Source organism: Pteronotus mesoamericanus, unplaced genomic scaffold (assembly GCF_021234165.1).
Source record: "Pteronotus mesoamericanus isolate MK-2021 breed Mesoamerican mustached bat unplaced genomic scaffold, CSHL_Meso_final scaffold_167, whole genome shotgun sequence".
NCBI classification, from domain to species: domain Eukaryota; kingdom Metazoa; phylum Chordata; class Mammalia; order Chiroptera; family Mormoopidae; genus Pteronotus; species Pteronotus mesoamericanus.
Window position 1 is genome coordinate 24,171,547 of NW_026555308.1, and position 23,664 is coordinate 24,195,210.

General features: G+C 38.6%; 1 protein-coding gene across 2 annotated transcripts; it reads left to right on the plus strand.

Moving 5' to 3' along the window:
• The first annotated feature begins 1,611 nt into the window (after positions 1-1,611).
• Positions 1,612-22,997, plus strand: TRIM4 (tripartite motif containing 4). 2 transcript variants are annotated; one of them, XM_054589843.1, is made up of 8 exons: positions 1,618-2,090; positions 3,097-3,107; positions 3,669-3,735; positions 9,011-9,106; positions 9,765-9,995; positions 13,534-13,556; positions 13,814-13,911; positions 21,038-22,997. In XM_054589843.1, exons 1-8 carry the CDS (start codon positions 1,698-1,700, stop codon positions 21,622-21,624), a joined length of 1,506 nt encoding a protein of 501 aa, XP_054445818.1. In that variant the 5' UTR covers positions 1,618-1,697; the 3' UTR covers positions 21,625-22,997. The 2 variants fall into 2 exon arrangements, with proteins under 2 accessions (XP_054445817.1, XP_054445818.1); XM_054589842.1 differs by lacking the exons at positions 3,097-3,107; positions 3,669-3,735 and having other exon boundaries at positions 1,612-2,090.
• The last annotated feature ends 667 nt before the right edge of the window (positions 22,998-23,664 follow it).

Consider the following 23,664-nt stretch of genomic DNA (forward strand, 5'->3'; position numbering starts at 1 on the left):
GACATTATTTGGCTGTTACACTTTTCATTTAAAACTGCAATAATTTATATATTTGTATTGCTCTGCTTTGGAACTGTAACTGTGGTAGGTAATTAGACAGACATGAGCAGAGCAAAGACAATGGGTCAGGTACAGAGGGCCACCAGGGCAGAAAGTCCCAGGTGCCTAGCGATGGTCAAAACTCAGAAAATAAGGACTTTGCCCAACAGGGTGATCTTTCCTCCCCATGCACATAGTTGGTTATATGGTTTCGACCTATGAACTTTCTTCCCTAGAGATGACATCTAGGCCTCAATTGTATTTCAGCTCCAGGCTTCAAAAAGCAGTAAAACCAGGCAAGCCACACCATGGCTGACCTCAGGACAAGCTGCACTGACTAATGCCCCCCTGCCCTGGTGCTGACCCATCAGTGGAGACTAGGACCCTGAAAGGACACACCTGGAAAGCTGATGAATATTTCTGGGACCTCCCCTAAGATTTCCACCCTTAAAAGCCCTAAGAAGGACCCAATGCTCTTGTTCTCCTTTCCAGAGCAGTGCTCCACCTCTTGCCTGTCTCTCCCTCTAGACAAGTTACCTTTACCTTCCTCTCTTAAATTCCAAGGGCCTTTCTTTTGCCTCTGTAATTTGTTTCCTGAACTCATTTCTTCTACCTCTGTGACTTACTAAATAATTTTTTTTCTTATAATTTGAGTCTTGGCTCTGAATTCTTTCCTAGCCAGAACTCTGTATGGAAGTAGAGGCTGACCCCACAGGTCTAACACCTGGTGCTGATCTCCTCGGTGCCAACATAGCTATTTATGCTTGCTACTATGTTTTAATTTTACAACAGTAAAATAAATATTTTATTGTATGTTAAATAAAAACTTGATGGACAAGTTAAATCCGTTAGCGCCTCCGGGTTTAGCTGCACTAGCTGTGGCAGCACAGGCTAGTCGCGGCACTGGGCGCCCTCCCCAAACTTAACCATTCCTTGCTTTCTCTATAGGCTTCCCAGGGGGATTTTCTGCAGCTCTATTTTTTTAAAAATACTATTAGACACTTAGCTCCCCCCCCACCCCCCATCGACTTCACTATAGTGTTTGTCTCCTTAAACTATGCATTATTTACTTATGCATGGTTTGGAACTTTATAGAACTGTTAAACATACTGCAGCATTATGTTCCAAAGAATCAGTTAAGTTTTCGCTTCAAGTTACAATACATTCATTTTCTTTGTCTTTTTCCAGCTTTTATTTTTTTGATATTTATTGTATTTTTTCTATTACCAGTCACCTTATACCCCCTCCCCCCAGCAATCACCCCAGTTATCCATGTCCATGAGTCCTTTTTCCTTTTTCCTCAACCCCTCCACCCCCTAATTTCCCCCCATCCTCTGCCCCCCAACTAGCTGTCGCCCTGCTCTCCATCTAGGGGTCTGGCCACCTCTCTATTATTGAAGGGAGGAAGTGCCCATGTCCGGCTATGCCCGGTGTCCAGGCCTGGAGAGCCCCGCACCAACACCCCGCGGCTCCAGAGCCCGAGCGCCGCTGCCCCGCCACACCTGTGCGGGGAAGGGCCGCCTCCGAGCCGGAAAGAGCTGGGACTAAGGCCCTATCCCGGAAGTGCGGCCTCCGGGTTCCCCCACTCGCCTGCAGCTTGCAGGCCACTCTCGCGCCTCAAGGCGGGGCCGACTCTGGCTCTGGAGAAGAGAAGCGTCATGGCTGCGGAAGACCTCCAAGAGGAGCTGACCTGCTCCATCTGCTTGGAGTATTTCCAGGATCCGGTGTCCATAGAGTGCGGCCACAACTTCTGTCGCGGCTGCCTGCGCCGCAGCTTGGAACAGGGCCGCAGCCGGCTGTCCTGCCCCGAGTGCCGGCAGCCGTCGTCGCCCTCCGCACTGCGGCCCAACTGGGCCTTGTCCCAGCTGGCGGAGAAGGCGCGGCGCCGGCGCCGGGTTCCCAAGACCGATGGCCTGTGCGACCGCCACGGGGAGCCCCTGCGGCTCTTCTGCGAGGACGACCAGCGGCCCGTGTGCTTGGTGTGTAGGGAGTCCCAGGACCACCAGAACCACACCATGGCGCCCGTGGACGAGGCCTTCGAGAGCTACAGGGTGAGCTGGCTATGATGGGGCTGCCGGTATTGCCCGGGAATGTTGACCGTTTACTTTATTATAATTTGAGCCCCATGAAGTGCCTGCTAGTCCCATTGGAAGCATGAACCCCCTCCGTGAGGCTCAAAAACGTTATGCCACACGGATCTTAGAGCTCAAGTTAAAACTGGGAGTGGGATGGGGCGGTCCAAGACTCCTCGTCACGGAGAAACTTTCAGGGAACGTTCCTGGGAAGCTTCTAGTTTAAGACAAACACACTGAGACGGCGTTTGTATACCAGTGCTGTCCAGTGGAAACATAAGGCAAACCACATGTGTAATTAAACATTTGTATAGTGTTAAAAAGAACAGGTAATGTTAATTTTTCATAATATATTTTATTTAACCTAATTATCCAAAATGCTGTTTAACATTGTTGTGAAGGATTACCAGTGAGATATTTTTCATAGTAGGTCTTTAAAATCTGTGTGTACTGCATTCATTGCACATATTCAATTCCAGCTCTCACATTTCAGGCACCCCTGTGGCAATTGACAGTGCAGGTCCATCCTATAGGTGTCATTGACCGCTGATGATCTGGGAAAGCATAGGGTGGAGCGATGAGGCTGGATTTTAGTAGCTTCCTTCATCAGTTGGGAAAATCACTTAATGTTTGAATTGTAGATTATTTGTTGTATCTCATGCATTAGTTAAGATTCAGTTGAATAAATCAGTTTATGCTACTCTGCTCCAGCCACACTGGCCTTCTTGCTTTTGTTTCAAGGCTCTTCTCTTTCTTTACCCACACCTTCCATTCTTTAGAGCTTACTTGCGTTTAGCTTCAAGACCTTCCTTGATCATCCTTTCCTGGGTTGCCCGACCCCCTATCATTATGGACGGTGTAACTCCAGTGGTCTCCCGCAGAATTGGTATCTAGTAATTACTGGTCAAATGCATTAATTTAATGATACAAGTTAAAGTATTTTGTAAACTATGAAATGCTGTACAGTTTTATCAGCCAACTGCAGACAGGAAACATGTAAAGCTAGACAATGAAGTATACATTAATTCCTTCATTCAATAACATTTATTAATGCTTACTGTATGCCAACCATTGTTCTAGAGTCTGGACATAAACAAATGAGAAAGATATGGGCCTTGTCTTGTAGGGTATGTAAGCATGTACACCAATAATTTCAGTGTGAGAGTTACCTAGGTTTGTACCAAGTACACAGAAAGTCTGAGGTCAGAGTGCTCAGTGAGGAGTAAGGAGTAGCTTCACAGAGATGTTAAAAATGAGTTCAGTCCTGAAGGATGAATGCAGCAAGGGAGGGAAGGGAGGATATTCAAGCCAAGGGACCAGCATATTCAGTGTGGCAGTGTGGAGTAACGTGTGGTATGTAAGAGGACTGGAGGTTGCTTGGTACTTCTGCAGTGTAGGACATGGGAGGGGGGATGGTGGGAGTTGAGGTTGAAGAGAAAGTCAAGGGCCAGGTCATGAAGGATCCTCTTCACAGCTTTCTCTTTGAGGCCGTAGGGAATCATCGAGGGGTTGATTTAAAGGTAGGGAACGCCTCCGTCAGTGTTTTGTTTTAGAAAGATCACTTTGGTATCTATGGGGATGGAGAAGACCAATTAGACTGCTGTTGCGCCATTTCAAGCAGGAGGCAATAAGGGCCTGAATTTGTGTGGGGCAGGGATGATGGAGAAGAGGGGATGGATTCATTGTGACCTGGAATTGAATGACTTGCTGACCAACCGAACTTGGTAGGTGAGGGGGAGAGAGGGTTCTAGGATGGCAGTCCAGGTTTCTAGTACTCATTTTGGGACATGTAGAGTGCGAAGTAACTGTGACAGGAAGTCCAAGGAAGAGGAACAGGAGGCAGAAGGCATCAGAGGCTTGAAACATTATTTTAGAATTGTCAGCATATCCTTAAAATTGTAGAGAAGTAAGCAGATCAGATCCCCTAGGGGAACCATATAGAGGGCAAGAAAAAGGGGGCATGAAGAGCAGCTTGGGAAATATCAGTGCTTAGTAACCAGCAAAAGAGGTTGAAAGGACCCATCAGAGAAATGGAAGGGAAAACACATTTGTGGGTGAGGGCTGAGGCAAATAAAGTGGATGAGTATGAAAGGGGAACATAGCCCTTAAATCTTAAATCTTCAGCAATAACAATAATATTAATAGTATTAATAATAATATTAATTCATTAATAATATAATAACATAATAATTAATAATAAATATAATAAGTATATAATAATAATGAGGCAACTGAGACGCAGAGAGGTCACTTGCCCAAGGTCACAGAGCTAGGAAGTAGGGAACTTTAAATTGGGATTCTCTAACTCCTGATCCATTGTACTATCCACTATGCCACATCTAATCCAGTCAACAAGACTTCTTGAGAGAGGTGGGATTTCAGGATTAAATAGTATGTCCAACAGGTGGGGAGTGAGTAGAGAAGAGTAACATTAGGATGGCTATCACAGGGTTGACTGGGTGGGTGTTCAGGAGTCGCATCATTAGGCTGAATTCCTTGCTATTTACCCTGCTCTGCACTTTCTGTCCCTACCCCCAGTTGTTAGAAAAACACGAAGTTGCTCTTGGGTGGAGCTACCCTGTTGCCAAGCATACCGTTTCCAGCATATACTCAGATGGGTGGGCTGTGTCCTAAAAGTTGACATTTCCTTAATCCGTGGAAAATATCCCCCATCCTACTCCTACACCTGAGCCTGGCAAACAGTGTGCCAGGTGCTTTCTCTCAGGATCTGAGCTACAGAGCACTGCATCCAGAAAACCGCCTTTGATGAATTCCTAGTCCACTCTGCTTGCTCTCTTTGGGCCATACCATTGGCTCAGGACACACAATAGGATGGCCTGGGAGAATTTTTAAGAAATACCCAAGCCAGGCCTCACCCCCTGCTCCCCTCCCCGTCCACCTCCTAGGCATTTTGATTCACTTGGTGGGGTCCTTGGCATCAGCATTGTTTAAAAGTTCTTTCTAGGTGATTCTAATGTACATGCAGGATAGAGAACCATACACCTACATCTTAATACTTTCACAGAGGGAAATCTCAGAAAGTCTTTTGGAACACAAGTTGTTTTTAAGAGAGGCGTTGGTGGAGGAGGAAAAAAAGAGGGAACAGAAAAAAAGAAATAACTTCATAAACTTGAGGGAGCAGATTGTTTGCCAGAAAAGGCTTCCAAGCACTGCCTTCCTTACCATCGTGCTGCTATTTAGTATGCTGATTCTCAGAGCTAATCCCTCCATTGCTATTAATTCATTTAACAGATATTTCTTGAATGCCTGTTTTGTGTCAGACACTGTACTACAGCACCAGTCATAGCACTGGGAACACAATGGTGAACAAGACAGGTAAAGACTGTTTTCATAAAATGCATAGTCTAGTTGAGGTCAGAGTGGGAGATAGACAAAAGACAGACAAGTAAGTGTATGAACTTTTATTATACTTAAGGTCTATATACAATTTTCTGATGTTAAATGAAGAGAAAATGCTTTTAGAAAAAAGGCCTTCCCAGCTTTGAAATGCTTGGTTTTGCCATCCTGCCATATCCTGGCAGTTTCTGTTATTGCAGGGAAGGAGTTTTCTAATCTACCTGAAGGGTTCCCAAGTTTACTCAGGGACTATTTATATAACAAATGTGGCAAGATTCAGAAAGACTTACTGTATTTTGCCATGTATAATGCGCTCCCGTGTATAATACATACTCACGTTTTTGGCCCAAACTTTCAGGAAAAAAACATCTTTCATTTTAATTTTTTAATTCAGTTATTTATTTATATTTAAATACTTGTTTTTTATATTATAAAGGAATTTAGCATTTATTTTTGAACATATTATGGTACAAGAAATTTTATATAACAAATAATTACAAAACACAAGAGCAGATACAAGGCATTTCAGGGACTGCCAATGTGTAATTGTGCATCCTTATTTTTCCCTCAAAAATTCGGGCAAAAAAGTGCCCATTATACATGGCAAAATATGGTAGTGAGAGTCTTGGGTAATAGAACCAACCATGCAGGATAATTCATGCATACTAGAATTGTTAAAAGCTTTAAAAAGTTGAAAAATTCTATTTAAAAGATTATTTAATTTTTCTCATTATCAAACAAAAGTGAAAACTAAAAAATATCTTGGTCACATTCATAGGAGCTGTTTACCTCGTTACAAGCCTCATGTATACATCAAATTTGACAGTGATCACAAAGTGGCAGTTATATAATTGAATAAAGGAATCAAATTATTTGAGATAATTACTTAGCTTACTGAGTAGCAGGATCATATAACTATTTAGGTGAACAACTAGGGATAATAAATAGATTTTACAATGCTAGAAAACATTGTGTCAGAAAATAGCACAGGTGATTTTGTGATACATAACACAGAACTACTGTATAAACCCCTTTATAGCCTAACGTTATTTTCCCCAACATTTTACTGTGCAATTTTCAAACATATATCAAAGTTGGAAGAATTTTATAGTAACTATACCCACATCTAGATTCTACCATTAACATTTCATTCTACTTACCACCTATTCATCTGTCTATATCCTCTCTGCATCCGTCAATTCTTATTTCCTTTTGACACATTTTAAAGTTAATTGCAGACAGTACACTTCTATATTTTAGTGTGCCTATCATTCACCAGAGTTAACATTTGTTTATGGTATTTTTTGAGGTAAAATTTAATACATTTAAATACACACATCTTAAGTGTATATTTGCTGAGCTTTGACAAATTGCATACCGCCAAGCCCTTCCCAAGATAAAGAACATTACCATCACCCTAAATGGCTCCTTCATGCTCTTTTCCAGTTAGTCTCTGTTCCTTTCCCCTTCTCAATGCAACTAACTACTTTTCTGTGTTTTTTTTCCCCCACCACAGATTAATTTTGCCTGTTCTAGAACTTAATGTAAATGGAATTATATAGTCTGCACTTTTCTATATAGGCTCCTTTTGCTTAGCACATTGATTTTGAAATTCATCCCTTTGTGCATATCAGTACTGCTACTTTTTACCGCTGAGTAGTGTTCCTCATATGACCATACCTCAGTTTGTTTATCTGTTTTCCTACCAGTAGATTCCTGGGCTATTTATAGTTTTTGGCTCTCCTGAATGAAGTTGTTATGAATATTCTCATACAGGTATTTTTGTAGACACGTTTTAATTTTTCTTGGGAGAAGGAGTTGAATTGCTGGACTCTAGGATTAATGTATGTTTAGTTTTATGCTAGACCTTTTTCTGAAGTGGTTGTACTATTTCACATACCCACCAACATTGTATGAGAGTCCTGGTTGCACCACATTCTTGGCACCTTTGGTGTTGTATTTTCAATGATCTAACTTTAAGCATTGTCATTTATAAATAATTGGAAGAAAAGTGATGCCTATTAGTTTTTATTATTCTCCTAAATAAGAATTAAAAAATTAATTATACTGCTTATATCTTTGTTCTATTCATTTTTTTTCTTCTAAGCTTTTAATTTTGATATACATACAAACTTACAGAAAGTTGCCCTAGACCGTTCTTCAGCATTTGACAGTTTTCACCAGTTTTTAATTTAAATATTCTTTTCCTTTGTGTATAAGAAGCCATTATCCCATGGTTTTTCACCAACCACTGATTGCGGCTTCTCTACATGATTTTCATTCTCTGCAGATTCCATGTAGTTGTTCCCAATTTTAGCCTTAATACTTTTTTTTTTTTTTTTAAATGAGGTAGAATTCTCCTGCGTGATTTTTCTCACACCCATGGCTTCAACTGCTTCCTGTGCCCTAATCCCTAAATCTGCTTGTGTAGTTCAGATATCTTTCTTCACTCTTAACTGCAAACTCTATCTGTCTATTTGGATGATCCACAGATATCTCAAACTCAGTTTATTCAAGCTGAATTTATTTTCTTTCCTTCCATTTACATATTGCTCATCTCCCTATGTTTTCTAATTTGGTATATGACCTACAGTCCACCTAGTTACTCAAGCCAGAACCCGGAGGTTTGACTCCTGGGTGCTCCTTCTGGACCCCTTCTTCCTGCAGCCATTTGGTCTCTTGTCTGCCTGCTCTGTCTCCAGTGTCATGTCTGATCTTCTGCTCCCAGGTGCTTCCCTTCGGTAGCCCACTTGGTTAATGCTGACTGAGTCATTTTATTTTTTAGTCCCTTATTCAGGTTTTTAAATTACAAAAATGTCATATGAGTCTTGTAGAAATTCAAACGAAACAAATTTGTAAAATTTCTTGTCTCCCCTTCCCCCAACTTTCAAGGCATTTCTATCCTCCAGAAATAACCAGTGTTAATAATACTTTGTTGTATATTCTCCCATATTTTCCTTGTGTTCAAACACACATTCTTTGCAAAACAGAATGATACAATACTGTTGTTTTACAGCTTAGTTTTAACTTAATGTAACATGTCAATATAGAGAGCGCTAACTGAAATTGATGTAGAGTATCAATATATCATAATTTCTTTAATAATTTCCCATTAAGGATAATAAATAACGCTTCAGTGAATATTTGAATATATATATTGATTATTTTAGGTAGTGTTTTGTTGCAAAGATTATTAAAAGTAGGATTATACACATTGTAAATTTTGTTAAATCTTGCCAGTGCCCTTCAAAAAGATGGCAACTTTAGACTTTCCTGTTATGGTGCTAGAGGCTTTCTCCCTTGCGATGTTGGGTATTTATTAATCCTCTAACAATTTTTAGTTTTTACCAACTTAATAGGAAAACTCTATACAGTGTTGTGACTATTTAAGACCAGAATATTTCTTATTCTGAAGATGCCCTGTGACCATCTTCAACATTTTCTCAATATAATTTCCTGTTTGGATTAGGTGACTTCTGGCTCTTGAACAAAGAAGATGCTTGGAAAGATGATTTCTTTCTGATATGTGTTTCTGCTGACAGGAGAAACTCCTTAAGACTAAACACAGTCTAACGGACAAGATGGAGAAAGCCATGCAGTTACAGGACACGGAAATGAAGAATGCTGCAGAATGGAAGGTAACAGCAGAAGTGGTTGGACATTTCTTGCCTCTGAGGCTCTTTCAGTCTGCAGTTGCATATGTAATTTCTCTGGGATGAGCTTGTAGGATGCTATCCATTGTCAGGCCCCTTGCAGATACGGTGACAGAACAGGAAGTACAGACCTGTGAGTTCCATACACTTCATCCCCATCTCTACTTTAAGGTGGTGCCCCTTCCCTCCTTTTTCCTAAGGCTGGAATTGGTTTGGGTCCATGACATGGTAGAAAGTAAATGGACTTTGCTTTCACAGATGCTGATCTAGTTGGGAGGCATGATTGTGTATGCACACACATATCTAAAGATGATTTAACAAAACTGAACAGTAGATCTTCTGAGGTCTAAACTAAATAGTAGATGTGAACATCCTTTTTGGTTTAGAAAGTATACAAACAAGGCATTACTAGCAATAGGAGAGACTCAGATGTTACAAAGAATGAATTAATGCTATAAAGACAAGTATAAAGATATTAAGTGTAAATAGAGGAGTAGTGGAAATTTGTGGGGACTGGGCAGGAGCTTTTCTGGAGGAGGTGATTAAAATGAAGGAACATGAGTTATTGGGGAGTCATGTGCAAGTAATTTAGAAGTATGGACTAGGCAGAAACAGAAACTGAGCAAATCTCATGTGGCTCTAGGACAAGATGAATAGTCAGCAGTTGACAGTCAGTGCACAGTTCGCAAAGCTACACCACTTCCTGGCTGAAGAAGAGCAACAGTTTCTTCAGAGGATAAGCGAAGAAGAAAAAGAGGCAAAAAAGAAACAGGCTGAGAACACATTAAGGCTCAACGAGATAATCACTTCCTTAAAGAAGCTCATCTTAGAGGTAGAGAAGAAGAGCCAGGGCTCCATCCTGGAGTTGCTTCAGGTGAGACAGGCCCGGGGAAGGTTAGTTAACAACTCTAACTGAACTCTCTTGTCTTTAGAGCCGGATGTCTTGGATTTAATAGAAGAAATGTTTTCTCTCTGTTGATGATTGTATTACTATTGGCATTATACAATTAAATAATCAAAGATTTACTATTTAAAGGAAATTCATGTAAAATGTAGATACTATTTACTTGGTCTAATATCTGAAGATCTTATCTAAGATCTGAAGCACATCTAAGACTTTTCTATTTGTTTTATTTATACACTTGTACAGGGTGGGGCAGAAGTAGGTTTACAGTTGTTCATATGGAAAATAATATAGTAGTTAAGAAATAATAATGCAAGGATAAATTCTGCATTTTGCCTACTCACAACTGTTAACCTACTTTTGTCCCACCCTGTGTATACCAGCAGACAAAAGGGTAAATACTCGTATAAATGAGCTAACCATGCCAACTCAAGAAGGGGGTAAAGAGCTACAGAGCAAAGCCAAGAACTAGTAAGGAAAAAGAGTAATGATAACGGCAGATAATGATTTCACTGTAGCATTATCTGTAGTGGTGATGATGTTGGGGACGGACCACTTCGGTGTCCATTACCGAAAGAGGGAACTGGCAAAAAGTGGACACATGGATTAAATATATACATAGCAACAGAAATGGATGTTAAAAACATAATGCCTAAGAAAAAAAGGAAGAAGCAGAATGCAACAAGAACTCTTAATCATTGCATAAATTAAAAATACATAAACCTGAATAATACTATATATTTTGCAGGAACACATTTCGAATTAAAAAGAATTAAGCTATACAGAATTTTTCTTTATTTTTAGTGTTTCTTTGTTTTTTAAGAAGAATGGAAGTAAGTTTTGAGCTAAAAGTGAAGGAATAAATGAATAAAAGGATGGAAGGACACATATATTAGTAAAATAAGTTCTCTGAGGTTTCGATATTCTATGATACGGTTCCCTCTGCTTTAATCATTTGCCTAACCTCACACTTATGCTGGCTGATACATTTTTTTGTAAGCATTCTAGACATTAAATCTGTATTTTTAAAAGTGTTTAAATGCGTTATTTCAAAGATTCTGCTAGAGCATATATTCAGGTATGTGATTGGAACTTCATTGCCCAAATTGTAAAAGTTCTAAGACAATTCTTGGAAATTATTACATTTAGATACCATATGTATATTTAAGCTATACTTTCATCTTTAAGTATAGCTTAACTGTGTCCACAGATTTTGACAATATTTTTATTATAGTAAAATAAACATGTTTAAAAACATTTTAAGTATAAAATCCATAGAGAAAAGTATATAAATCATAAGCTTGACAAATTATTATGAAGTGACCCACCCATGTAACCACCACCCAAGCCAAGAAGTACAGCACAAGTAGCATCCCAGAAGCCCTCCTCGTGCCCTCAGTCATTGTCCCTTCCCTCCTCCTTAAAGCTAGTCTCCTTTCAGACTTTTCACACTGTTTTGTTTTGCTTGTTTTTGAATAAGATTCTTTCAGTATGCACTCTTCTTGTGTCTGGCTTCTTTTGCTCAGCATTATATTTGTGAGATTAATCCATAGTGTTGTAGGTAGCAGTAGATCATTTGTTTTCATCACTGCAGAGCAGTAATTCTCAACCAGGAGTGATTTTTGCTCCCTGAGTAAGCAGTGTGTTAGAGACACTTGTGGTTGTCTCACCTCAGAGATGGCTACAGTAGTATCGCGTGCGTAGAGGCCATGGATACTGCTAAACATCCTATAATGCACAGAACATGCCTTGCTCTTCAGCTCCCAGCAAAGACTCATCCATTGCAAAGTGCTGATGTTGAAAACCCTGTTGTGTAGTATGTTATCCCTTGGTATCCATGGGATCCCACCCCCATGGATACCAGTATCCATGGATGCTCAACTCCCTATTATAAAATGGCATAGTATCTGTATATAACCTATGCAAAGCCTCCTATATACTGTAAATCATCTATAGGTTACTTATAATACCTAATACAATGTAAATAGTTATTCTGTATTTTTTAGGGAATGGGGAATGATAACAAGAAAAAATGTAAGTGTTTAGTACAGATATATAACCATGTTAGGCTTAATTACATAGTCAGCAACAGTGTAACATTTTTCATCTGTTCATCTGTAGTTGGTCAAATCTATAGATACAACCAACTGCATGCAGATGAACTGTGGACTCAGAAGGGGCAAAAGTATTCCATTATATCAATATATGAAAACATATTATTCATTTTACTGTTAGCAAAATTTGGGTGGTTTCTAGTGTTTACTGTTACAAAAAAGCAGTTTTGAACATGTCTTTTTTGGTGCACATATGTATATATTTTCTGTCAGTTACGGACCAAGGAGAGCAATTCCAGATCACAGAAGTTGTACCAGTTTACACCATAGCTAGCAATGTGTGAGAGATCCAGCTCTCTATGTTCTCATCAATACTTAGAATCCTCAGTTCTTTAATTTTAGCCATCCTAAATGATGTATAATGTTATCTCATGCCTTCAATCAGCACCTCTTCCCTTTTCCCGAAAGGTAGATGGCATTTGATGAATAATGAGGTCCTTTTTCAAATGCTAATTAACCATTTTGATATATTCCTTTAAAAAACCAACTTTCTTGAGATATAATTCACCCATTTTAAGTGTACAATTGAGTGATATTTATAATTTTATCAAATTGTGCAATCCTTACCACAGTCCAGTTTTAGAGCATTTCTGTAAGATCCCTTTGTGTTTGTTTATATTAATCTCTGTTCTTACCCTCAGCCTCAGACAACCTAGTTTCTGACCCTATAGATTTTCCTTTTTTGACTACATCACACAATCATATGATTGTGGTCTTTTGTGTATGTATTTCATCTAGTATAATGTGTATGAGGTTCATTCATGTTGTAGTATATATTAGTATTGCATTTGCATTTCTTACTTTAATTCTTGAATAGTATTCCATTGTAGAATATGCCACCTTTTGTTCATGTTTTCACCAGTTGATGGGCATTTGGGTTGTTTTTGCCTTTTGGCTATTATGAATGATGCTGTCATGAACTTTGTTTGCCGTTGTTTGTGTGGACATTTGTTTTAATTTATGAATTAAAGAGGGCAGCAGGATTGCTGGGATGTATGGTGTATTTATATTTAACTTTTTAAGAAACTGCCAAACTCTTTTCCAAAGTGGCTAAACCATTTTATATTATCACCACGTCCTCAACAACATTTGTTATTGTCTATGATTGAAAGAGAATAGGTGGAGAAGTTGGCAAAAGCAGGAGAGAGTTAACGTTCATAGTGCTAAAGGAGGAAGAAAAGGATTTCAAGAAAAGGATTGATGGACATTGTCAGATAGCACAGAGGGGTCGTGTGAGAAAAAAGGCTGCATTGTGTCAAGTCATTGGCTTTGGCAGCATTAGATCATATGTAACATAAACAAAAGTAACTGACAAAAATATCTGCTCACAAAGTTGAGTACCAGATCTCTAGAGGAAGGTACATAACTTACTTATTTCTTTCTTCTCTTAACAGAATCCGAAAGGTCTTTTGACCAGGTATGAACTCCTTACTTATGGGGATCTGAATGGAATAGTAAAGATACAACTTGAGCAGAACGGAATCAAGGCCAGGCTCCACGGATCAATCTGGGCACATGCCAAGGGGTCTGTGGAGGAGGAATTCTGTTCAATTTTGCAAAGAGAAATAGAAGAGAAGTTGTCTAAGCTTTGGGCTTGGAATCTTCACATGGAGTTGGGGTCTTAGCTGCCCTAGTTGTCTATTAAGAAGAGCTGTCTTCTTTACTTTTTTTTAGGAGTGAGAACCAGGATGTAGACTATTCCCTTGAAGTTCTACAGGTGAAGGTTGAGTGCCCTGTACCAATGATGAAGGAAATGCTGAAGCGATTCCAAGGTGAGCAGAATTTCTAGGAGTTGGAACTCCTTACAAGTCTTTCAAATAAGAGAATAAACAGAAGTCTGGAAAGAAGAGGAAACAGCATATGCAGCTAACAGGAGGGCAGTTACTTAGGAAAAAACAGATTTATGTTTCATTCAAGGAGATTTCTTGAGTTGAGCAGTGGAACTGAGAGTCCAGGGAGGGCAAAAAAAGTGAGAGTTTGCGAAATACTGGAGAGGAGAGAGCTGTACAGAGAGAGAACCCTGATGTTCCACAGAGGCACATCCTGAGTTTTTCAGCAGAGTACCTATCCACACATGCTTGTGAAGAACTGCCTGAGGTTGAGGAAGTTTCGAAATGATTATAAGGAACAGTTCCTGGGGCTCAGCTAGGAACAGTGCCTGTCCCTGCCAGCCAGACTGGAACACTCCTTAATTCATGGGGTACCGGTCACTCAGGGAAATCTTGACTCATTATTGGGGAATAATTAACCCTACACCGATGAGTGCTTTGGAGTCATCTTAAAAATCATGAAAGAAGGTCCCAAATGATCAAATTATTCCCTAGTAACTGCATCCCAGGACAAACTCAAGAGGATAGATTGGAACTTTAAAAAATGAGTACGTACTCAACAATGTAAATGCACAATGTTTCACATCTAATCAAAGATCACCAGGCATACAAAATGGTAGGAAAACATGACCCATAGTGAGAATAATCAATCAAAACTAACCCAAACTTGACCAGAATAAACATAGGGGGACAGTAATACAGTTATAACTGTTCTATAAATGTAAAGGGACATAGAAGATATTAAAAAAGCCCTAGGTCAGACCTCTAGAGATGAAAACTACAGTGACTGGGGTGAAGAAATACACTGATTTGGATTAACAGGTGATTAGATATTGCAGTAGAAAAGATTAATGAACTTGAAAATGGAACGGGAAACTTTGCATAATGAAACACACAGAAAAACTTTAAAAATGAAAAGAGCATCAGTGAGCTGTGGGACAACTACATGCAGCATTATATGTGGTAGTGAGGGTTCTTGAAGGAGAGAAGTGGGATGGGATGAAACAGAAGTATTTGAAAAAATAATGGCCAAAAATTTTCCAACTTGAAAATTGAAAACTGTAAGTACACAGATCCAATGATTCAACAAACCCTAAGCACAAGAAATATGGTGAAAACTACACCAAAACCAGTGATGAAAGAGAAAATTTTAAATGGAATAGGATAAAGATGTCATCACACTTCTCATTGAAAACAATGTAAGTGAGCAAAATCTTTAAAGAACCGAAAGGAAAAACCTAGGATTAAAAGATTGACTGAAATGATAATGACATAACAAATATATACAGGGTCAGGTACAGGTAATACCCCTTTTTATTAAAAAATGGTTTATTACAAAATCATAAGCATGTGATTCTATAACAAAAACACACTCAAGCACACCATATGACATTTAAGATGGAATGTTCAAATTAAAACTATAAATTATTACATTCATATTATTACCCTACCAACCACACTCAAGCAGGGGTTACTTCTGCTTTTGTGTGTGTGTGTGTGTGTGTATGTGTGTGTGTATGTTCAATTATTAAAAGTTAATAGTGATGGTTAATATATGTGTGAACTTGACTGGATCACAAGGTGCCCAGATACTTGGTCAAACATCATTTTGGTTGTTGCTCTGAGTGTTTTGGATGAGATTAACATTTAAGTTGAGACACTTGAGTAAGGCAGGTTGTCCTCCATAATGTTTGTAGGCCTCATCAGATCATTTGAAGGCCTAACTGGAACAAAGGGCTAAACCACCTTTCCCCACCCCGAATAAGAGGAAAGTGCTTTTGAAACATCGTCTGCAGCTTTGGCTTTTCCTGCCTAATGGCCTTTCAGCTGGAGCATCAGTTTTCCCTGGGTCTTGAGCCTGCTCACACATAGCAGATTGGGACTTGCCAGTCACCAGATTCATGTGAGCCAATATCTTATAATCTCTTTTTCTGTGAATACACACACATTCTATTTGTTGTGTCTTCTGGGAATCCTGACTAATACAGTAATTGAATATGTAAAAAGACAAAAATAATATTGTGGAGTTTGTAATGTATTACAAGTAAAATACACAACAACAACATGAATGTTGGAAGGGGAGAATGGAAATGTACTATTAAACAGTTACTATATGTGAAATGGTATGTCAGCTGAAGCTAGATTCTGATAAGCCTCACAGCAAACACTAAAAACAGTTAAAGGAGATAAAGTGGAGTTATAAACAATATTTGATAAATAAAAATGCAGAAAGAGGAACAAGTAGGACAAATAGAAAATATATTGGAGATATACTACCTGATAATCAAACTGTACTACCAGGGCATAGTAAAAACAGTATGATACTGGCATGAAAACAGACATATAGATCAATGGAACAGAACAAGAGAGGCCAGAAAGAAACCCATGCCTATATGGGCAATTAAAATTTCACAGAGGAGGCAAGAATATTCAATGGGGTAGAGGCAGTTCAGTTGATAAATGGTGTTGGGAAAATTGGACAGATACATGGGAAAAAAACTAGACCACCTTCTTACCCCATATACAATAATAAGTTCAAAGTGGATTAAAGACTTAAATAAAAGATGTGAAACCATAAAATCCTGAAAGAAAATATAAGTAGTAAAATGTTTGGCATCCTCTTAGCAACATTATTCTTCCTGATATATCTCCTCAGGCAAGGAAAATGAACAAATGGGACTACGTCAAACTAAAAAGTTTTTGCATAACAAAGGAAATCATCAATGAAACATAACCTACTGAATGGGAGAAAATATTTGCCAATGATACATCCAATAAGGGGTTAATACCAAAATTTATAAGGAGCTCATACAACTCAGCACAAATAAATACCCCAAACAATCCAATTAAAAAATGGGCAGGGGACTTGAATAGACACTACTTGAAAGAGGACATACAGATAGCCAATAGATGTATGAAAAGATATTCATGTCATTAATTGTTAGAGATATGCAAATTAAAGCCATTATCATCTGTACCTGTCAGAATGGTTATCAATGAATCAACAAACAGCAGGTGTTGGAGAGGATGTGGAGAGGAGAAAACCCTCATGCACTGTTTGTGGGAATGCAAATTGGTGCTTTGGAAAACTGGAGGGTCCTCAAAAAATCAAGAATAGAACTTGTCTTAGGACCCAGCAATTCCACTTCTGGGTATATATATCCAAAGAAACCCAGAACACAAAGTTGAAAGAATACATGCACCCCTATGTTCTTTGCAGCATTATTTACAATAGCCAAGATTTTGAAACAAATGAAATGCCCATCAGTAGATGAGTGGATGAAAAAGTAGTGGAATATCACTTGGCTAGAAAAAGAATGAAACCTTACCATTTTGCAACAGCATGAATGGACCTAGAGGATATTACCCTAGGAGAAATAAGTCACTCAGAGAAAGACAAATACTATTAGATTGCACTTATATGTGGAATCTAAAGAACAAAAGAAAAAAATTGAAATGCACTCATAGACACAGAGAACAGAGTGATAGTTGCTAGAGGGGAGGGTGTTCAGGACTGGGTGAAGGGATTAAGAAGTACAAATTGATAGTTACAAAATAGTCATGGGGATGTAAGCTACAGCATAGGGAATATAGTCAGTAAGACTGTATAAGTTTAGCTGTATGGTGCCAGGTGGATATTGGAATGTCAGGGAACACTTTGTAAAGTATATGATTATTTAACCACTATACTGTACTCCTGAAACTAATACAAAATAATACTGAATGTCAACTGTAATTAAAAGGTAAAAGAAAACATATAGCAAGATGATGATTATTATTAATCATATTAAATATGTCATCTGCCGTAGCTGGGTGGCTCAGTTGGTTGGAGCATTATCTGGTACACTGAAAAGGTTGCAGGTTTGATTCCTCGTTAGGGCACATACCTGGGTTGCAGGTTTGAACTCCAGTAAGAAAACCTCAAATTAGAAAACATGGGAGGCGATCAATCAATGTTTCTCACATTGGTGTTTTTCTCTCTCTCTCCACCCCCCGCCCCCGGCCCACAGTCAATAAACATATCCTTGGGTGAGGATTAAGAAATGTGTGTGTGTATATATACACACGCTTCATATATATATAAAATATGTGTATATTAAATTTATATATAAATTGAACATCCTAATTAAAAGATAAAAGTTAATTGGATAAAAAAGCAAGACTCACCTATATTCTGCAAGAAATGCCCTAAATATAAAGATCTGTATATGTTAAAAGTAAAACAATGGAGAAAGATACACCATGCTAACATTAGGCAAAAGAAATTTGGAGTGGCTATATTTATAAGAGGGCAAAGAATATTATCAGAGATAAAAAAAAAAAGGTTATTTCCTAATGACAAAGGGGTTAATTCATCAGGAATACATAAGAATTCTGAATATTTGTACACCTAATTTACAGCTTTAAAATATATTAAGCAAAAATATAATAGAGCTGCAAGGAGGAATAGACTAATCCACAATTATAGCTAGATTTTTAATACTTTTTTCCAATAATTTTTAGAAAAATTAGGCAGAAAATTAACAAGGATATAGTAGGCTTTAAGACGACTAGTAACCAACTTTACCTCACTGATAGAACACCAGAGTACACATTTAAAAAAAGTGTCCATGGAATCCTGGCCAGGGGGCTCAGTTGGTTGGAGCATTGTCCTATACACAAAAGGTGGTGTGTTTGATTCCCATGCAGGGCATGTACCTAGGTGGTGAATTTGATCCCCTATTCAGGCATGCATGGGAGGCAACCGATGGATGTTTCTCTCTCACATCTCTCTCTCTCTCTCCCCCCCCCCTTCCCCACCCTCTCCCACCTTCTCTCCCTCCCTCCCTCCCTCCCTCCTTTCCCCTCCCTCTCTAAAGTCAATAAACATATCCTTGGGTGAGGATTTGGGAAAAAAGTATACGTGGGACTTTTTACTAGATAAAACAAGGGAGGCCATAAAACAAATCTCATTAAATTCAAAAGAATTTAAGTTATACACAGTGTGTTTTCTGATCATAATGCATTTAAGATAGATATTAGTAACAAAAATACTCTTGGAAAATTCCCAAGTGTCAGGAAACTAAACATACTTCTCAATAACCCTAGAATTAAAGGAGAAATCAAAAGGGAAATTACTTTGAACTGAATGAAAAGGAAAACAACATACCAGAATTTGTGGGATGCAGCTAAAGCAATCCTTAAGGAGAAATTAATAGCACTAACCTGTATTAGAGAAGAAGGTTCTCAAATCAGTGACCAGTTTCCATCTTAAGACACTGGAAAAAGATGATCAAATTAAGTAATCAAAGGAATGGAAATAGACATCAATAAAATTAGAATACAGAAAAACAGGAGAAAAGGTAATGAAACCAAAAGCTGCTTTTTGGAGAAGATTCATTTTCTTAAAAAACTTTTAACCAGAATGACCAGAAGAAAACAAGACACTGATTACTAATATCAAAATGAGAGAGGCTACACCTGAAACCTACATAATTTTATTAACCAATGTCACACCAATAAAGTCCATAAGAAAAGAATAACGTCACTACAGACTCTACAGATATTAGTAAGATAATAAGCGAGTATTATGAGCAACTTTGTGCTGATAAATTTGACGATGTACAATAGGTAAAATGGATGAATTCCTTAAAAGACACAAATGACCAAAGTTGACTCAAGAATAGATAACTGGAATAACTTACATTTCTATTAAAGATATTGGTGGTGTAGTTACAACAGGGAGGGAGGAGGATTGAATGTGGGTGGTGGGGGATGGGTAGGGCAGGGAAGACTAAGGGGAGAAAAATGGGGACAACTGTAACTGAACAACAATAAAAAAAATAAAAATGAAAAAAACCTTCCCAAATGGCCTCACTGGTGAATTCACCAAATAATCTAAGAAATACCTATTCTCCAATAACTTAAAAAAAATCAAAGAGGCGAGACTTTCCCAATTCATTCTATGAGACCTGCATTACCAAAATCAAAGACATTACAAGAGAACTATATATAGATCAGTGTTTCCCAGGAATATAGAATAGTTCTAAAAATGTTAGCAGGTTGAATCCAACAACATATTGAAAGGATAATATATCACTACCAAATGGGATTTATCCCAGAATAACAGGGTTGGTTTAACATTTGCAAAACAAATATAATTCACCGCTTACTAAACTAAAAAAAGGAAAACTGATCAATTCAGTAGATGCAGAAGAAGCTTGTGTAAAAACATAACATCCATTCCTGACTTAAAAAAGAGAAAAACTACAGTGGCATGGAGAGTTGAAGGGAAGAGAATTGGAGGCAGGGAGGCCAGGGAGGATTTTATAGACAGAGTTAAAGTGAAAGATGCTGAAGAAGGACTGGGTAAAGATAGTGGCAGTGGGAATAGGGAGGAGGGAAACAACCTGACTGATATTTTAGAGGTAGAGTTGATAGGATGTAGTGACTAAGTAGTCATTGAGGGTTAGAAGGAAAGAATAGTCAAATAACCTCAAGATTTCAAAGTGTGAGTGTTTGGGTGGAGGTAATGCCCTTATACCTTAGAGAACATAGAAGGTGATGATGTCTGCATTTTTGGGAGGACAAGTCTCAAGTAGGTGGGAGGGGACTTAGGATAATGAGTTCCGTTTTTTAATACCTGTTCAGGGTCTGTGGAGATGCCCAGTGAACTGCTGGAACAAGTGGAGAGAAACCTTGTTAACAATAACATCCATGTGTACCTGTGCAAAGAATCAGCTAGTCAACAGCCTTGACCTAGTTCTGATTCAACAAGTCAGAGTTTGTTAATGCTTCTCCAAATTTTATGCTGATTGTGAAGAGTTAGGGCCCTGAACTAATGAGCTCCCCATTTTTTAGGTCTTAGTCTTTTGGAGCCAAAGGGAAATGAGAATTTTAGATTGCCAGAGCCCATATTATGGCCCACTAGGCCCACCTGATGAATAGTTGAGAGACAATGAGGATGCCCATCCCTGACAGTACTCGTTAGAAGAAGAATGGAACTGAAGTTGGAAAAGATGGGTATTTCTAGAAGAGGGCTGGTGGTAAGCTCTGGTATTATTTATCTCAGCTCTCGTTTTCTTTGCAGTGGCTGTGAGTTTAGCTGAAGACACAGCTCATCCCAAACTTGTCTTCTCCCAGGAAGGGAGGTACGTGCAAAATGGAACATCATCCGGTTCTTGGCCAGTACTTTCTACAGCATGGAACTACTTTACTGCACGGAGGAATCCTCAGCAGACCACACAGTCCGTGAAGAGATTTCAACACTTACCCTGTGTTTTGGGAAAAAACGTTTTCACTTCAGGGAAACATTACTGGGAAGTTGAGAACCGAGATAGCCTGATGATTGCTGTGGGGGTGTGTCGGGAGGATGTCTTGGGGATTGTTAATAATTCAAGACTATCCCCTGATGTGGGCATCTGGGCTATTTGTTGGAGTTCCACCTGCTATTGGCCCCTAACAGATAACCCTGTAATTTCCACCAGTTCAGAGCCAGCCCTTCAACGAGTGGGAGTTTTCTTAGATTATGAGGCTGGAGATATCTCATTCTACAATGCTGTGGATGGAGTGCACCTGCACACTTTTTCTTGCTCTTTTGTCTCACATCTCCGGCCATTTTTTTGGTTGAGCGTTTTAGCATCTTTATTCCTCCCACCAGTTACTGGTGGGAAATGAAGCTATTCTTTCCCTGCCCAAGAATCCTGACCTATATCCCAGCCCAGGGACATCCATCCTCTTCTTTCACTTTGTGCATGTTGGTCCTTGGTAGTACATCAGTTTATTCAGACTCCAATTTCATGTTTTGTTCAACTCCTATGTTCTGCACATAGATAGATATGGCAGACCTTGTTGTTGACTTTCTAGTAGCCATTTGCCCCACTTCTCTGCTTTTTTTATTTCTGGCTCATTCTAAATGAACTGTTTGGTATGTGCTCTCTATGTGCGGCAGGAGAAGCAGTCCCATGTCAGGGTATTAGGACCAATGAGATAGGATGGGAAGTTTTCCAAGGTGGGGAAACTTTCTGGAGAATGTTTTCGTAGCTTCTAAAAGGAGGTATTTGGGACGACAGCCCCCTTTCTGATGTTAGCAGTTGTATGGAAACTGAAGAAAGTACAGTAATAAAAGAAGAAACATAGCCTTCATTGGCATTGTTAAACTTGGAAATTTCCTAATCCCAAACTTCTCATTATATGAGATTATTGCTCCCTTTTTGCATAAGGCAATTTTAGTTGCCTTTTGGTTAGTTGCAGTCTGAAGTATCCTTACTGGTGCTATAGGCATACAGCATGGACTCTCACAGTTTAGGCTTAGGTCACTTTTTCTGAAACTTGACAAATTTATAGAATCCAAATTCAGTTCAGTTGCATAATTCCTCTTTCCAGTAAGTACTGAAACCCCTCACTTTTCTGGATCAGAAAACAGACAGTCCTCCCTTTCTCTGCCCATGCTATTCCTCTTCTTCACCTGACCAGGTTTCAGCCTTCAGGTGTTCATTATGCTATCCATTTGTCAAATTCATATATTGTATATACAAGTTTATTAATATATTGAAAATGTTGAAAAACACTTAAGTATTTACATTGTGCTAACCTCTTCACATAATGCTTTCATACGAATCTTGTAACAGCTCGGTGAGATGGAAATTAAAATCCTATTTTTAGAAGTGAGAAAACAAACCTGTAAAGTAACTCACTCATTGCTTAACTGGCAAATGGGAGTGTTGGGATTAAATTCAGATCTGTTTGAGATGGAGGTCAAACACTTTTTTCTGCTTTACTTTTTTGTTTTTTGGATTTAAGTAAATCTCAAATCAACTTATATTTGTAAGCATTTATTGAATGCAATTGTGGGTCAGCATCATCTTTGTTTATTTTCATGTTTTTATCCTATATATGTGTTTTTGTCACTTTACCTTTCTACTCTTGGTTGTACACACTCAAGAGGATTGTGAATTACTTTAAAAATAATGATTGTTTTTCTCTTTATAAAAATTGTGAATTTATTGTAGAAAATTTAGAATGTATAAAAAAGTGTAAAGAAAATTAAAGTCATCAATGATCACAACATTACTAATAGTTTAATGTGTTTTCTCTCAGACTTGCAATAGATTTTCTGGCAGTGATTTAACAAGGCTTCTTTCAAAACTTCCAGCTCTCTTTCCAACTCTCCTTCCCCTTCCTTTGTCTCATCCCATTCGGGCTTGTCTTTCTCTTCAGCCAGCACAATCCCTTCATTCAGTGATTCCTACTTAGTTCTCCTTAACTCTCCAAGATATTTGCTGTTATGAGTTGAATACGTCTTCTTAAAAAGATAATGTTGAAGCGCTACCTGTGAATATTACCTTATTGGGAAACTAAGATGAGGTAATTAGGTTGGGACTAATCCAACATGACTGGTATCCTTATAATTAGAAGGAAATTTGTATATGTGCACACACACATGCGAGGTACCATATGAAGACATGGAAGATGACTATAGAAGAGATTGGAATTATGCTGTCACAAGCCAAGGAATGCCTGAAGCTGCTAGAAGTTGGGAAAGGTAAGGAAGAATCCTCTGGAAGTGTCTGGGAGAGCATGGCCCTTAAATTCAGACTTCTGGCCTCCAGAACTGTGGGACAATACATTTCTGTGATTTTTAAGCTAATCAATTTGTGGTACTTTTTAATGGGAATTGATAGATCCTATCAGGACTTCTTTCAGTTCCTGCTTTGC